Source organism: Barbatula barbatula (assembly GCF_947034865.1).
Source record: "Barbatula barbatula genome assembly, chromosome: 23".
Lineage (NCBI taxonomy): Eukaryota > Metazoa > Chordata > Actinopteri > Cypriniformes > Nemacheilidae > Barbatula > Barbatula barbatula.
The window spans coordinates 2,831,312-2,848,506 of NC_136786.1; the positions used below are offsets into that span (position 1 = coordinate 2,831,312).

Here is a 17,195-nt window from a genome sequence, read left to right on the forward strand (position 1 = left end):
AACTGGGGTCCTTTTCCCACTCAATTTTGTATGTTTTCTGTCAGTGCTTACTTTTAGGCTGCGCTACAGACTCTGCGTTCTTCTTTGCCTTTCTTAATCTTCCTTCAGGACTGACCTAAGGCACCGCTGCAGCGGGAACGCTTACCTGTGCTTGTGAGAGAAAATGTGTAATTTTTCACGATGATTTAATTCAATTAAATTTATTTTCACAATGTGCATTGTTCCAAATTAGCTTTACAGGTGAAATAAGAAAAAACGAAAAACACAAAAGAGGTAAAACACATAGCATGGTGTTAAATCATTACAAGTTAAATAATTCTAGTAAATAATATCTAATGCAGTCTCTCAGTCATTTATTTTGCATATTTTAAGTGAATGCATGGGTGAAAAGATGTGTCTTTAATCTAGATTTGAATTGCGTCAAGAAGGCAATTCCAGAGTTTAGGTGCTACGTATGAGAAAGCTCGGCCCCTTTGGTGCACTTAGTTATTCTAGGTGTTACCAAAAGTCCTGAGTTTTGAGATCTTAGAGAGCGTGATGGGTTGTAGTGTGATAGAAGCTCTGTTAGGTAGGTAGGGGCTAAACCGTTTAAGGCTATATAAGTGATTAAAAGAACTTTAAAGTCAATACGATACTTAATGGGTAGCCAGTGAAGGGTTGATAACAGTGGGGTTATGTGAATATATTTTCTGGACCTGGTAAGAACTCTGGCAGCTGCATTCTGAACGAAATAACTGTAGTTTGTTTATTGATGATGCAGGACAACCACTAAGTAGTGCATTATAGTAGTCAAGTCTTGAGGTCACAAATGCATGAATAAGCTTCTCTGCGTCAGCAACACATAGAATATTTCGTAATTTGGCAACAATTCTAAGGTGGAAAAAGGCTGTTTTTGTGACATTTGAGATGTGATTTCGAAATGACAGGTTGCTGTCTAATATAACGCCTATATCTCTTACTGTATTTGTTGGGGTAACAGTACATCCTTCAATTTAGTCAGTTGTGGCCTGGGGGTTAAAGCGTTCGGCTTGTTATCAGAAGGTTGCTGGTTCAAATCTCAGTGCCAGCAGGTCATGACTGAAGTGCCCTTGAGCAAGGTGCCTTACCTCTGATTGCTCTGCAGTAATGTGTCACTGTAAAAAAAAACTACTTGTAAGTCGCTTTGGATAAAAGCGTCTGCCAAATGAATAAATGTAAATGTAAATAAAACAAGGAAACTACAAGTCATCCAATGTTTTATATCATCGATGCACTCTGCTAATTTGGATAGCTGGGAGGAATCATCTGGTCTTGATGAGATATATAGCTGGTTATCATCTGCATAACAGTGGAAGCTAATACCATGTTTTCTAATAATGTTTCCAAGGGGCAGCATGTATATGGAGAATAGCAAGGGTCCTAGAACCGATCCCTGAGGTAATCCATAATTTACTTAGTTAGATTGGATTGTACCATGCAGGCCGTCGGGGCAGAAGAGCCTAGGCTGCTCCCAGAACAGATCAAAATTATTAACAAAGAGCAGCTTCTGTTCAATACACCATGACATCAAGCATTGATTAAGCGAAAATAGTCTACTTAACTTTTCATTCCCTCGTCGGTAGGTAGAAAGCGGTCCTGATATGATGATCCTAGCCGCGGGGGATGCGTCACATACCGTCTCGATCAGACTCCCGAAATCCCTCTTCAGGATCTCCGACTGCCGCATCCTTATGTCGTTCACCCCTGCGTGCAGCACGACAGCTCCGACATTAGCGTCCTCCTTCAGGATCGCATGTACCTGCACAGAGACATCAAGAACACAACCACCAGGAAACAATGAGTGCGCACCTTACCTTTAGTGGAGGAAGCGCGTACGTTCCGGACGATTGAGTCTCCGATGACCACAGCGTTGCATTCTGTCTCGCAGAGGGCGGCAAAGCGGTTCCACATCAGGATCTCAAAGACTGGTGTCAGCAGTTGAGTCATCGCACCGGTCCTGGCTTGCGCCTTTCGCCGTGGGTGTGCCGGTGCAGGAGTGAAGTAAATTTGGGCTGATCGTGTTCTCGAAGCCTGGGCTCTGTGCAGAGAAACACGCGGAGTAGAAGTAGAAGAAGTATTATAATCGCGATTAAAATTTACAGTGGATTTTCCAGCGTCAGCCTGGGATGTTTCCAGCTCCGTTTTACTCAGCCATGATTGCACATTCGCGGACAGCAGCGGAGCTCACGTCAGCCATCTCTCATCTGTTACTGCAGGGTTTATAAGTGTTCTAGGACAACCAAAGCTAGGAACGCCTTCTAACAACTTGTTGCGAGAGACTGGCGACACAGTCTCTGGCGGTATAAACGCAGCTTAAGTATTAGCATTTTCAAAATCCCTTGTTGCAAATCAAATCAAATAAAGGCGACTAATACTTTTTGTCTCCTGGACTCCTATGGTTTTGTACAGTTTCCACTTTTCAGACGACATTAAGGCCTTGCAAATGCAGGTGCACCTACACTTTCTAAGTCAGCACAAAAATCTGGTGATTTGGAGACATTTCCCAATCTTCTGCATCTTTCCTTCTTCTTCTGTTTTTTAATCAGAACCCAGATGCAGGCAGACGAAGGGTTAACGTAAAAAACTTTTATTAAACAAAAACCCACAATGGGGAAAACATGAACAAACACTAGAAAACAAAAACTTCCCACGAGAGGAAAAAAACAAGGGTCTTCGAAAATTTTAATAACATGTCTACAAACTAAAACATGAACACAGGTACTCCAAGAACGTGAGGAAGCGTTTAAAGGGGAAAATACCGAGAACAAAATATCCAACAGTTAACAGTAATGATAAACATACGTTGGACAATGCACCGAACACTGAACAGAGGGAACCTGGGGCTATTTAAAGGGAGACACTAATAAGTAATGAGTAATTTACATGGGGAGAGTGGCGACAGATGATTGGAATGAAACCCTAACGAGAGTGAAACACAGAGCAGGTGATGGGAATGAAACCCTAAGGAGAGTGAAACACAGAGCAGGTGATGGGAATGAAATCCTAACGAGAAGATTACGGGAGACAGGAGGGCGGGGCTAAGAGACATAACAGGAAGACACGTGGCGCCAAGTAACAGCAAAAGCCACGTGTCTCCACACAACAAAACATAACCCGAAAGACGTGGCAATGTCATGACTCTGCCCAGTGAGCTGGAGAACTCGAGAGACGGGAAGGACAGAGTCCTGACAGCTGCCTTCACAAACCTTGCATTGTAACAAGTAAATCAGAAATCACATCAATAAATGAGGAAGGATCAATCACCACTTAATACTACATTATATTTCCCTTGTCAGAAAAGTATAACATTTCTGATTACCACCAAGATTCATTCATTCATCCTTCATTCATTCATTCATTCATTTTCTTCCGCTTATCCGGGGCCGGGTCGCGGGGGCAGCAGTCTAAGCAGAGATTCCCAGACATCCCTCACCCTAGACACTTCCTCTTGCTCTTCCGGGGGGACACAGAGGCGTTCCCAGGCCAGCCGGGAGGCATAGTCCCTCCAGCATGTCCTAGGTCTTCCCTGGGGTCTCCTCCCGGTCGGACGGGCCCGGAACACCTCCCGGGAAAGGCGTCCAGTAGGCATCCGGAACAGATGCCCAAGCCACCTCAGCTGACACCTCTCGATGTGGAGCAGCAGCGGCTTTACTCCGAGCTCCTCCCGGGTGACCGAGCTTCTCACCCTATCTCTAAGCAATCGTGCAGCCACCCTGTCGAGGAAGCTCATTTCGGCCGCCTGTATCCGGGATCTTGTCCTTTCGGTCATGACCCAAAGCGCATGACCATAGGTGAGAGTAGGAACGTAGATTGACCGGTAAATCGAGAGTTTTGCCTTGCGGCTCAGCTCTTTCTTCACCACGACAGACCGGTACATCGATCGCATTACTGCAGAAGCTGCACCGATCCGTCTGTCAATCTCCCGTTCCATCCTTCCCTCACTCGTGAACAAGACCCCAAGATACTTAAACTCCTCCACTTGAGGCAGGAACTCTCCACCAACCTGAAGTGAGCAAACCACCCTTTTCCGAGGGTGAGGTACTGAGGTATTTGGAGGTACTGATTTTCATTCCAGCCGCTTCGCACTCAGCTGTAAACCGTCCGAGTGCATGCTGAAGGTCCTGGTTTGAAAGGGCCAACACGACAACATCATCCGCAAAGAGCAGATACGAGGTTGTGTGGTCCCCAAACATGACACCCTCCGGCCATTCCACGTCCCTAGAGCTAGTTTCCGTGTCCAAGGATCAGGATCCCACGGGAAGTACCACCAAGATATTAACCAAAATAAATAAAGAATTATTAGCTCTTCCACCGTTTGGAAGCACCCTCATAAATGACCATCCATTATTAAAGTCCAGAGTTACCACAAATGTCCTTGGTTCATCAATCTATTGTAAGTGTGAAGAGGTTGAAATAACGAGATTGAAGTTTATCCATCAAAGGATAATCCACAGTTAGTAAAGGAGCTCAAATTTAATCCTGAAATGAGGAGTACAACACATCAAAGTCTCGATGCCGTTGAGATGTCCTCAAATCAGGTAGATACAAAAACCCTCTGGACAAAGTAAAACAAAATAAACTATACAACATGAGGTTCAGCAAAGTAAAAATATTTCCACTATAGAACCTCTAGTGAGCCATTAAACTCACATCGAGATGTAGAACATAATTGTTCCTCGTACAGGGTGTCTTCGATGAAATCATGGATAGAGCAAACACTCCTTGCTAACATGTATGTCTTACTAACACTTCCTCCTTCCTTTTAGTTCCTAGCCTAGAGAAATGTTACTTATAATGACTCCCTAGATTGAAATTACAAATTACATACATTTACATTTACATTTAGTCATTTAGCAGACGCTTTTATCCAAAGCGACTTACAGATGAGGAAACATTGGAAGCAATTATAACAACATAGGCAACAAAATACATAAGTGCATCAAACTAGTCCATTAAAGCCTAGCACAGTATAAAAAGCTACGAATAGTGAGGTTAGTAAGTGTATTTTTTTTTTTTTAAAGAAGGAAAGGGAAGAGAATTAGGAAAAATCTACAGGTAAAAATTTACTGGAACTGTTACAGCATAAAAAAATCACTCAAGTTAGTTTTCAAAGACGTTTCTTTTAATTCATTGTGAGAGCACTTTTTGATTGCTTTGTATATTTTGGATCCGATACAATAGTCCTCTTTTCTGATAAATTTTCTTCTCTTTGTAGCTGCTAGACTACGAAAGCAAAAAGCGGTTCATCATCACCGTAGAGGCCATTAATGAAAATGTAGACACTCGTTTCCTTAATGTGCTGGAGTTTCGTGACAGAACAACACTCAAAATCAATGTGAAGAATGTGGATGAGCCACCCATCTTCTCTGAAATGCTCTACAGATGGAACATTTTGGAAAACACTCCAATTGGCACTGAAGTTGGTACTATCTACTCAAGAGACATGGACACCAACAACCCCATAAGGTCAGTTTCTTACACAGTCAAAAATGGCTCTTTGGTTTAAATTCAATCATGCAAAATTATTCCACATATTTGAATCATGCATTCTTAACATGAAATTAATATGTAGCAATAACAAACCATTTTTGCACAAAAATTGATTTGTTATTCTCTTTACTTAAACAAATCCCTTTCATTTAACACAATTGTATAGGTTTCTATCTCAAACTTGCAAAAAAATAAGAAAAAGAGAAAGCTCTTTGGTTGAACACGATTCAATAATGTACAGTGGTTCCACATGTCATGTTTTTTTAACATTAAATTAACATGATACTCATCTTCCCAACTCTTAAATGAGACAACATCACAAACACTCTCTTAAGTAACACTATAGATCTTTTGCTCAAGGTTGCCCCATGTAATTGATAAGCAAAATAGTCTGTTACCAATGTTGTAAATAATGTCGCAGCATAAACTTCCTATTGGGCAGTGCAATGCCTGTGAATTTGTGCAGGAATGCGCAGGCCTGTGTGTACAGACCCGAACACAAAACGTACAGAATGTGCCTGTTGGTTGGTAGAAGTGAAAACCACACGTTAGTCATGGGACTCTCTGTGGAGAACAAGCTCACCCTTGCCTCTTCTTCCTCTGTTATAAAGGGTGAGCTTGATATGGACCAGGTGGTGATGATCCATAGGTGTGGCAGCTTGATTGCACCATTGCCATGGCGACACTGATTTGCCAAGTTACTAGTTTCAACAAAAGCTAGATCAATACATGTTGAGAGAAAGAGAGAGGGTTAGGTTTTTTCTCCCATTTGTCTGTCCAGTATTCATAGAAGAGATGGGTTTTAAGTAGTTTTTTAATGTTGTGGAAGGAGTTGTTTAGGAGAATGAGCGGAAAAGCGATTTATTGCCCTTTTGAGAAGGCAATCGTTTGTTTGAATGCAGGGTTCTTGATGGGGTGTAGGAGGGTAGTAGGGTGTGAAAGTATGCTGGTGCAGATCCAGTGATAGTCCTGTTAGCAAGCAGGATCCTTTTCTCTGTGACATGCATTCTTGCAATATCTTTAAAGTACAAAATGGTCCAGATTGTGTACACGGAGAGAACCCAAGCGCAGGCACATCTTTACAACAAAATACTTTATTTACAAAAGACAAATCAAAACGTCTTGGTTACAGATGTAACTTCGGTTCCCTGATGGAGGGAACGAGACGTTGTGTCGAGAATGAAAGAATGAGGTTTGACTTGAGAACCTATGATATAACCTCCGATTATACTTTGAAAAGGCCAATGAACTTGGTGAATGGGACGGCACGTCGTGTCCATTCATTCACCTTTTTGTTCTTCGGAGCCTGCAAGGCTTATGCTGAGTGATCTTCAATTCTTCCTACTTGATCTACGATGCAGAGCAACGGAACTCATCCTGGTGTTTGTTGACTTCCCCTGGGCATTTCAGTCACTGCAGGGTGCCGGCGCAGCCCCCGTGACATGATGGAACAGCGTCTCGTTTTCTGCATGAGGGTTGTTATGTCGAGACTAACAGCATGGGGTTCCTCTTGAAAACGGGGCACTGTAAGGCACTCCGGGGCACTATGTACTCAGGAAGCGAGAAGAGGGGCCACTTTTAACGACAGTGGCCTAGTTGTTGTTGCTCTTGCCCAAGAACCGTGCTCATGACTGCGGGAGACAGGTCACTGAGAAGGGGGCACTGGAGCCAGGGCCGAGGAACACAACATGAACAAAAATCTAAACACTGCAAAATGGTAACTAAAAAGTCCAAAACGGAGAACACAAAGGAGACTGGAACCTGAAACAGGAACATACTAGTGGCCCAAAGACAAGAACACCCATTGGTGGGCCGCAGACAGGAACATTAGCCAGTAGGCCCGCACCCAGAAACATCTCCTGGGAGGCCCGCAGACAGGAACACAAGAGGGATGGCCATGGACAGGGGCAGATCCTGGTGTGGATCCCAGCGGCATCAACCCTGGAGGGAGTCTCATCGGCATCAACCCTAGAGGGAATCTTAACGGCATCAACTGCTGAGGGGAACCCAGTGGTGTCGACCCTAAAGGGGAACCCGGCAACATCGACCTCAGGAAGGTACCTCGACCCTGGTGAGGGACCCTAATTGCCTCGACCCTTGAAGGAGACCTCGACCCTCGAGAGGGAGATCAACTCTGGAGAGGTGCCCAGCGAGCTGTCTGCTGGGTTCTACGTGGCAGGATCATTCTGTCATGATTGTGGACAAGGAGAGAACCCAAGCGCAGAAACTTTATTTACAAAAGACAAAACTGAAAATCCCTTGAGGGGGAAAAACAGGTACAATATACTTGAGAAAACATGTAGACAGTTTAGGTCTATATTTGCTTGTTAAGATGTGAGGGTTTCTAACCCTGGTTGATAGACCGAGAATCTACAGAAAATGCCATGCTGGCATAACGTTTTTCTGGCTTACTTGCGGGCCGCAACATGATAGTTTCTGATTCAGTACAAGCTGCTGGGTGGGTCCCCGACCCATATCCAACCCACACACTGACAAAAAGTGTTCTCTCAACTTACCTGAACTGAATCATCTTGATGCTATCACGCTATATCAGGGGCCTCACTGCAAGAAAGTCCCCTGTGTGAGCCCTGGCTGGAACCGGAAGCCTTTCTGTGTGGAGTTTGCATTCTCTCCCTGTGTCATCGTGGGTTTTCTCTGTGTGCTTAGGTTTCCTCCCATAGCCCAAAGACTGGATAGATTGATTCCAAATCTTTACATATTACAAACCACTTTAACTTTATTTCATATGTGTATAAATCATCTTAGTGAGAATCAACAAGTTAATATTTTATTGAAAACAAGTTAGGCTTGAAGTCAACCATTAGAGTGATCCGTGTTTGATTCAGTAAATTAACTTTCATCAGCTGCAGTAGTATTTTCCTCATAACACTTGCATGGATGAAATAGTCTGAAGTTGGACTTCTCTGACTTAAAGACACAGAGGCTTAGAAGCTTGTATTGAAAAAACGAAGCATCTCACAGTGAAGCTGTCTAGAGCTAGATTCATTTAGCCATAACCATGTGATCAGTGATGTCCAAAGCTAAGTTGTTAGACACAATTACGTGACTGCTTCATATTCTGAAAAAAACATTCATAAACCCTTGGCTCTCGCAGGTTTTGTTTCAGTTGTGAATTGGGACTACAACTGTCACATGTGAAATAATATTCTCTTCGCTCTCTCAACGGAGGCAGTTGCATTTTTCTTGCTCCCGTCCTCCCTTTTTTTTCCTGCTGATCTCGTGTCTTGTCTCGTATCATCTATTGAGAGATTTTCTCTGCACTGCTCTACAACTGAAATTATGGATCTGATCAACTGGTCTCTTAACGCTATTGACACAATCTTCTCGACGAGAAGCTTGGGTTCGGGGGAACCTGTCTGCCCTGACAGAACGTTCGCAGCTGGCTACACGATGGACGCCTGGGAGAGATGGCGGATCGTGTGTCTGGCTCCTCTTTCCGTGGAGGATATTGAAGATATCTACCTATTCGGAACCATGATAACAGGTATAATGCTGATTGGATTAGGCTGTGCCCTTAGTTATCGAGAAATTAAGAAAACGGTAACAGCTCTCAAAAGTCTCAAAAGGCTGCCCGTTATGATGGAAGTCGTGGGAAGAGCGGTCGGCTCTGGAAATGAGACTAATAACCGCAATATGGATTCTATCACGGAGAAGCTCACGACTTTGCAAAGGAAAATTGATATTGTTGGAAACCAAAATGGACAAAGAGAGTAGCCGTGGAAATGGAATGCGGTTGCTCGCCCCAAGACTAAACAATCAATCTTATCTTTTTCGACTCCCCCGTATCAGCCTTGGCCAAGGCTGGTGCTGGAATTCAACCCTGAGTGGAGCAGTACGGAGAGACGCTCTTGCGTCCCTCCCACATTCTACTGAAACACCTGCACAGACTATCACACAGACTCTCTCACACACACACACACAAACATAGGCCGCACTCGAGGGCGGTCACCCATTCCCAGATCCATCGCCTCCGTCGCTTTGACCCGCCAGCCTGACAAGTGGGTCTGTATACGGCGCCACCATGGCAGCAGGATCAGATGGCTGCTTGTCGGAACTGGATTACTTATCCCTGTTGCAAGTCTTGTCTATGGTGTATTGTGTACATGTTTTTCTCCTCACCTCCCCCATGTTATGCTTTATCTTCTTCTAAAAATACATTTCGTTGCACTGTACTTGTATGTGTGTAATGACAATAAATTGAATCCAATCCAAAATATTCCATAAGGCAAGCAAAAGTAGTAAATAATAAAGAAATACACTAGCCTTGCACGGTTGAACACGTCCTGATCCTTAAGAGAAATCTTAAATAAATTATATTACCCACAAAATAAAGTGTAGAGTGGCATCACAGTTATTCAACAATGTTCTTTTGGAGACCGAGGACCCAAGTGCAGACAGCGGGTAAGGGGTTGACACAGGGTTTTTAATAATAAATACAAAACATGAAACAAACTTACGTTTGACAACTTGACAAGGCAGGTGACAAGAGCAATCAGACATGTATACAATGATCCAACACAAGACAGCATTAAATAAGGGAAAATTCAAGAGGAAAACAGGCATGGGGCATCAACTAATTAACAAGCAATAATAAGAGAACATAAGGACGAGACCGGAGATGGCGATAGTGTGGATCGTTTGGAAAGCTTTCGCCTTCATTTTTCAGAAGGTGGGCCACAGCCCTTCATTGTAAGGCGAAAAGGCCCATAATTGCCTCTCTCCGCATAAAACACGAGGTTCTGTCGTGGTTCTGCCACTAGGTCAATAAAAGCAAGGTGAGACAGAACCATGACAACATGAGCCTCGCCTACGAACTTACAGGACTAAGAAAAAAAGTTTCTGTGAATAACTGCATATGTTGATCGAAGCACATACATAAAAATGTTGTGTTGTGATACTTTTAAAATTCAGTCATAGACTGAATCAATCAGACAGTATAGCCTTGCCCTAAGTGCTACATTAACACTAACACATTAAAACCGGTTATTTGTTATTGATGTGAAGTGACATATTACATGAAGCACAACAAATATACAGTAAATTATCATAAAGACAGTTTTTCCACCCTTTGGCCACAAGATGGCGATAGTGTGCATCGTTTGGAAAGCTTTCTCCTTCATTTTTCACAAGGTGGGCCACAGCCCTTCATTCAGTAATCTCTGGGCCAAATCTGGGCCACAGTCATTTTTCTACTCAGAATCAAACAGTGGTGTGTGGACCTGGTCTGGGCGCAGGACCCAGTATTGGGCCTCAACTGTACTGCTATTTGGAAGACAATGTTTGTAAATTGTTGAAATATGCTTATGAAACATAAAAAGGAATTGTGCCGTGTTGTATTGTGTTGTTTGTTTTCATTCTATTAATTACCATATGTTATCCCTAAACAGATACAGCATTTCACAAAGCAGTGACAGAAGAAAAATGTTCAGAATTAACCCTAGTAATGGGACTGTATATGTGGCTGAGCCTTTGGATCGAGAGACAGCAGCCTGGCACAACCTGACCATCACTGCAAGAGAGATAAGTGAGAACCATCCCTGTATATCAAGTAGAGTATATACGGTAAAATAAATATTTTTGTAATATAATTGTTGTCAATACAATATAAACATAAATGTTTTGTTTATTACAAATCATCAATAATTGTATTACAATGACATTTTGACTGGAAAGTTTTGTATATCTCGTACAAAGGACTGGCAGTGACAAATATTTGAGTAATTATCATTTTATTACTGACATAAATGCAGTGTTGGGCAAGTGACTGACTACAATTAATTATGCTTTACTACACTTCCAGTACTTTGACAGAATCTCTGATATCTCTGACATCCAAACATGCAAATATCCACAAAATTGTTTGGGTATTGATTTACATTTACAAAAGATGTTTCTCAGAAACTAACTGCACATTTACACAGATTTTGTTTCTGAGAAACATCTTTTGTAAATGTAAATCAATACCCAAACAATTTTGTGGATATTTGCATGTTTGGATGTTGAAAAATCTTGTGAATTTACTGTTGTTAAAATGATGATGAGCTTTGCTCAACAACTAAATTCTTCTCCAACACGTATTATAGGTAGCAATCTGGAAATGTTAAGCGTGAGCTTACTCACATGTTGTTGACCATTTACACTTAAAGCAGACACCGGATAAAGATCAAATCCATGAAACGTGTTATTTAAAACATAAATTTCAGTCAGGGAATCATTGGTTTAGCTAAATATGAAGAAAGGGCGTATGTAATAAGTGTCATCAAGTATAATCCCTTATCAAACAGAAGCATACTTCAAGTTAATTTGTTTAGTTTACTTAAAGTTCAAGAGTGCGTCCGAAAGCCTTCAAAAGGCTGCCATGCAGCCTTCAAAAACCGACCTGATGGAGATATCTCAAGAGACAGGAAGTAAAGCAAACATTGGAATCGGACCTACCTTGAAATCCTGCCTGCGAATTCAGCATTTTAGAGCTTTTGGACGCAGCCCAAGTATATTTTAAGTATACTTCATGTAGGTAGTACACTAATATCAATGGACTAGTGATATTCTTGAATGTGTACTATTTGAAAACCGCTTGGGAATAAATTGGCCCACTTTTTAGTTTATAAAAGTATACTTTTAAGTGTATTTGAAGTGTAGTTATAGCAAACTTTTGAGTACACAACTAGTCTACAATTAGGTTTTAATTTATACTAAAACTACTCCAAGTAACATTGTTGGTTTACTTATGGTTTACTTCAATACTTTAAGCACAAATTTAGTCTATGAAAGTACACTTTGAAGTTAACTCCCAGTAAACTATTAGCTAAGGAGTTTTATACTTCAAGTATACTTATGTATTTTCCTTAGCTGTACTGGGAGTTTACTAGTTCATTACTTGTAGCACAGTTGTCATCTATAAAAGTACACTTTAAAGTTTACCCTCAGTAAATTAATTAGTTATTTTAAGTATGCTTGTAAACGTTCTTTAAGTGAACTTGGAGTTCCCTTTCTGTCGGTCTCTCGACGTTGTGTCGAACCAACCTATCATCTTCTGACTAGTTTTGAAAAGGCCAATAGAATTTGCATGCCGGACTCCGCCCCCGGATATCCGGGTATAAAAGAGAGACAGACAGCGTGCTCATTCATTCGCCTTTTGTACTTCTGAGTTTTTGCATCTGATGGCAATCTACGAAATGCCGGATTCTACGATGCGGTTCAGCCGAGATTCCCCTGGGTGTCTTGGCAGTTCCAGAGGTGTTTTTCTCAAAGAGCTAATTTCCTCAGCTTGGCATCGGCCGCTGATCTCATGGGTGCAATACACTCATCGAGGACAGGGACGGACGCGGTGGCTGACGCAGGTGTTCGGGGGTCCGACCACTGTGGTAGCCTTCGTGTATACGTCCTGCCCTCACTGCGGGTGGATAGCAATTCAGACGTTGCGGTCACGGTGGCTGTGTTCTGCCAAGATCCAGCCACCACATCGTCTGCTTCCCGTTCTGTGACCACAGCTGCTACGGCCCTGCCGTCAGCGATGGCGAGCAACAAGGGTGATATGGGGATTATCGTGAGCGTTAACCCGTCAGCCGGCCGGCTCGCGGATTGCTCGCGCCCCGTCTCGCTCGTCTAGCCGTTCCCCAAAGTCTTAGCTGTCCTACTTGCACAAAGGAGGCTATGGCCTCTCATCAAATCATACACTCACTGTTAAACACTGCTAGGTTTTCACAAGATTTTACTGTGGGTTTTTAGAATAAAATATTGTATTAATTGTTTACCCTAACATCACAGTTAATTCCTGTGAAATTATCATTTTAGTTTTTAATCTTAGTTAAATTACACGGCAAACATTTATGAGATTGAATAAAGAAGTGATGATTATTTATGAACATTTGCTGCTAGCAAGCAGAATCACTGAAGAATAGTTGAACAAAACAGAAAAAAACTAAAACTACAACTGACGTACAGTCACACAGCTTTAGATGAACATCAACTGTAAATAAAAGATGAATACACAAAATCTGTCAAGATCTCACGAGAGGAGAATTAAACACAAACACCATTAACACCTTCACTTTCACTTTATTTCTGATATATGTATACAGCTCTTAAGAATTAACAGAATATTGCTTTGTTAAAAAAGTCATCATTGAGGTTGATCATTGTTTTCTTTAGTTAGGTATTTACAGTAGTAAGTTTAGTTGGTAATCGTTACAAACGATTGTTTAGAGATCCGAGGTTTTATGAAGAGACTAGTCAGTTTAAGTTCCCTATCAAAATGCTTGCCGGAGCTGGATTACTTCGCCGGTTCCAAGTCTTGTCTATGGTGTAATGTGTGCTTGTTTTTCTCCTCACCTTTCCCAAGTTATGCTGTATTTTTCTTCTAACTACATTTCGTTACACTGTACTTGTATGTGTGTAATGACAATAAATTGAATCCAATCCAAAAGCTACTCTCGATGCTCCGTTTCAAACGCTATAGGAGAACAGTCTTTGTTCGACCGGTTGTGAAACACGTGTGTAAAACACGGCAATTTTTTTGGCTTTAAATAACATTGGCAGGTGACGTGGTTAATTACCATCACACCTGCAGGTTATAAATACAACCCGAATTCTGGAAAAGTTGGGACGTTTTTAAATTTGAATAAAATAAAAAAATAAAGGAATTTCAAATCATATGAGCCAATATTTTATTCACAATAGAACATAGATAACATAGCACATGTTTAAACTGGATGATTGTGTCAATGACATTACTAAATGGGCCCAGGAATACTTCCAGAAACCACTGTCAGCAAACACAATCCGCCATGCCATCAGCAGATGCCAACTAAAGCTCTATCATGCATATGTTCAGCCATATGTGAACATGGTCCAGAAGTGCCATTGTGTCCTGTGGGCCAAGGCTCATTTAAAATGGACTATTTCAAAGTGGAATTCTGTTCTATGGTCAGACAAGTCCAAATTTGACATTCTTGTTGGAAATCACGGATGCCGTGTCCTCCGGGCTAAAGAGGAGGCATTTATCAGTATCAGTTCAAAAGCCAGCATCTCTGATGGTATGGAGGTGCATAAGTGCACACGGAGCAGCTTACATGTTTTGGAAGGCTATGTAAATGCTGAAAGGTAAATAAAGGTGTTAGAGCAACACATGCTTCCCTCCAAACGACGTCTATTTCAGGGAAGGTCTTGTATACTTCAGTATGCAAAACCACATACTGCAGCTATTACAACAGCATGGCTTCGTCGTAGAAGAGTCCGGGCACTGAATTGGCCTGCAGTCCAGTATAGGTCTTTCGCCTATAGAGAACATTTGGCGCATCATTTAATGAAAAATATGTCAAAGACAACCATAAACTCTTCAGCAGCTGGAAACCTATATAAGGCAAGAATGGGACCAAATTCCAACACCAAAACTCCAGAAACTCATAGCCTCAATGCCCAGACGTCTTCAAACTGTTTTGAAAGGAAAAGGAGATGCTACACCAAGGTAAATATGCCCCCGTCCCAACGTTTTTGAGACCTTTTTTAACAAAGCAATATTCTAAATAGACAGAAAGATCATTATTAATTAGAGCTTTTGCATACATGTGACCGAAATAAAGTGAAAGTGAAGATGTTAATGGTGTTTTTGTTTAATTCTCCTCTGGTGAGATCTTGACAGATTTCATTTGTTCATCTCTTATTTACAGTTGATGTTCGTCTAAAGCTGTGTAACTGTACATCAGTTGTAGTTGTTTTTTTTTTCTGTTTTGTTTCAACTTTTCTTCAGTGATTCTGCTTGTTAGCAGCAAATGTTCACCAATAATCATCACTTTATTATTCACTTTCATTAACTTTATACCCTTTTGCTGTGTAACCTAAAGCAAGTTGACAATTTCACTGGAATTTACTGTGATGTTGAGTAAACACTAAATACTATATTTTATTGTGAAAACCCAAAGTAACATCTTGTGAAAACCTTGCCATTTTTAAATGTGTAGATGTTTGACCTACAGTAACTAGCTGGCAACAGGGTTGCCAATAAATTATTGTAAAATGGTAATGTCTAACATTGTTCTTCTGTAGCTATGTTCTCATGCTAAACTTAATTTTTTTTAACCCAAGGCACTGTCCCAGATCTGCCCTCAGCATCGGCATATTCGCTCCAGGCCAGCATCCGGCTGCCGCACCTTCGTGTTTTGTTATTGACATTTACATTTATTCATTTGGCAGACGCTTTTATCCAAAGCGACTTACAAGTAGTTTTTTACAGTGGCACATTACTGCAGAGCAATCAGGGGTAAGGTGCCTTGCTCAAGGGCACTTCATTCATGACCTTCTGGCACTGAGATTCAAACCGGCTGATTACAAGCCCAACGCTCTAACCAGTAAGCCACAGCTGACCGCCATGTATTATGATGTATAGCACTAAGCCAATTCTTGCTCAAGGGAACTAGCATAGAGCCTGGGCCAGCACTGGAACTGATTAGGCATGTTTCATAGATTGTATAGCTATAATTACCCAGCGGACACCTTGACTTAAAATTGACATTACAAAACAGGTCCAAAATGCTAATCATACTGATGTCGAAAATTTTGACAGCCACACACTGACGTCCTTTTAACCACCAAAACAAACCCGCAATTTTGCACTTCATCAATTTACCATTATTGTGATCAGTGTTTGCTTTAGTTGGCTTGTGACTTTTTCTATATTGTTAAGTTGATTCTTGCAACTGTGTTTTTAATATAAACACTTTTGTTTTGCTTAAGGAGAAAATCTGATGAGGTTTAGATGTTGTTGTTTGCTTTGTTGTTGTAGTTTTAATCAGTAATAAAGTTAAGCTTTTAAAGTATTGATCCAGTTAATGTTATGCCTCCCAAATGCAAGTATTGTGACAAAACAAATGGAGAAATATTTACGGCCACACTTCGACATCAACATTCAAGCACACAAACCTCATCAATGGTGACAATCAACAGAAAACAGATCAATTGCAATGCATGCTGTGAGTCATGAATGAGTTTTGTACTATGATGTTACCCAGCATGAAGTTTTATTTTGTCCATTGTCACCATTGTTGAGTTTTATACACTGATTCTCGATGTCTTATTAATTCATTTAATACAGTTTTAGGACTCTGTCCTTCCTCTCTCGAGCTTTCTAGCTCCCTGGGCAGAGACATGACATTGCCACGTCTTTCGGGTTTCTGTTGTGTTATGTGTGGAGACACGTGGCTTTATGTTGTTACTTGGCGCCACGTGTTTTCCTGTTATGTTTCTCAGCCCTGCCCTCCTGTCTCCCGTAATCATCTAGTTAGGGTTTCATTCCCATCATCTGCTTTGTGTTTCACCTTCGTTAGGGTTTTATTCCCATCACCTGGTCTGTTAATCACTCTCGTTATGGTTTCATTCCAATCACCTGTCACTCTCCCCATGTCATCACTTCTCGTTAGTGTTCTCCCTTTATATAGTCCCAGTTTCCCTCTGATCAGGGTTCGGTATCCGGCTCTGTGGAGGAAACAGAAACATGGTCATGATATGGTTTGAGGAGTGAGACGTGGAAAGAAGCTATTCTTTAGTGGGCAGGGAGTTGCAGATGATAAGTGACCGGGTTAACCTGGGGCAGTATGGGGAAGGAACCAATGTACTTTGGACTCGGGTGGACAACCATACCAATTGCCCAGGTTGGTACGGTGGAGTGGGGG

At 41.7% G+C, this 17,195-nt stretch overlaps 1 protein-coding gene across 1 annotated transcript in view; it reads left to right on the plus strand.

Annotated features, from left to right (window-relative positions):
- Positions 1–17,195, plus strand: part of cdh19 (cadherin 19, type 2) — a gene marked incomplete at its 5' end in the record, with an annotated part of 117,437 nt that overhangs the window by 31,788 nt on the left and 68,454 nt on the right. The window contains 2 exons of the mRNA XM_079487967.1: positions 5,234–5,484; positions 10,917–11,053. Coding sequence (XP_079344093.1) covers positions 5,234–5,484; positions 10,917–11,053 — 388 coding nt within the window. The remainder of the gene's footprint in view (positions 1–5,233; positions 5,485–10,916; positions 11,054–17,195) is intronic.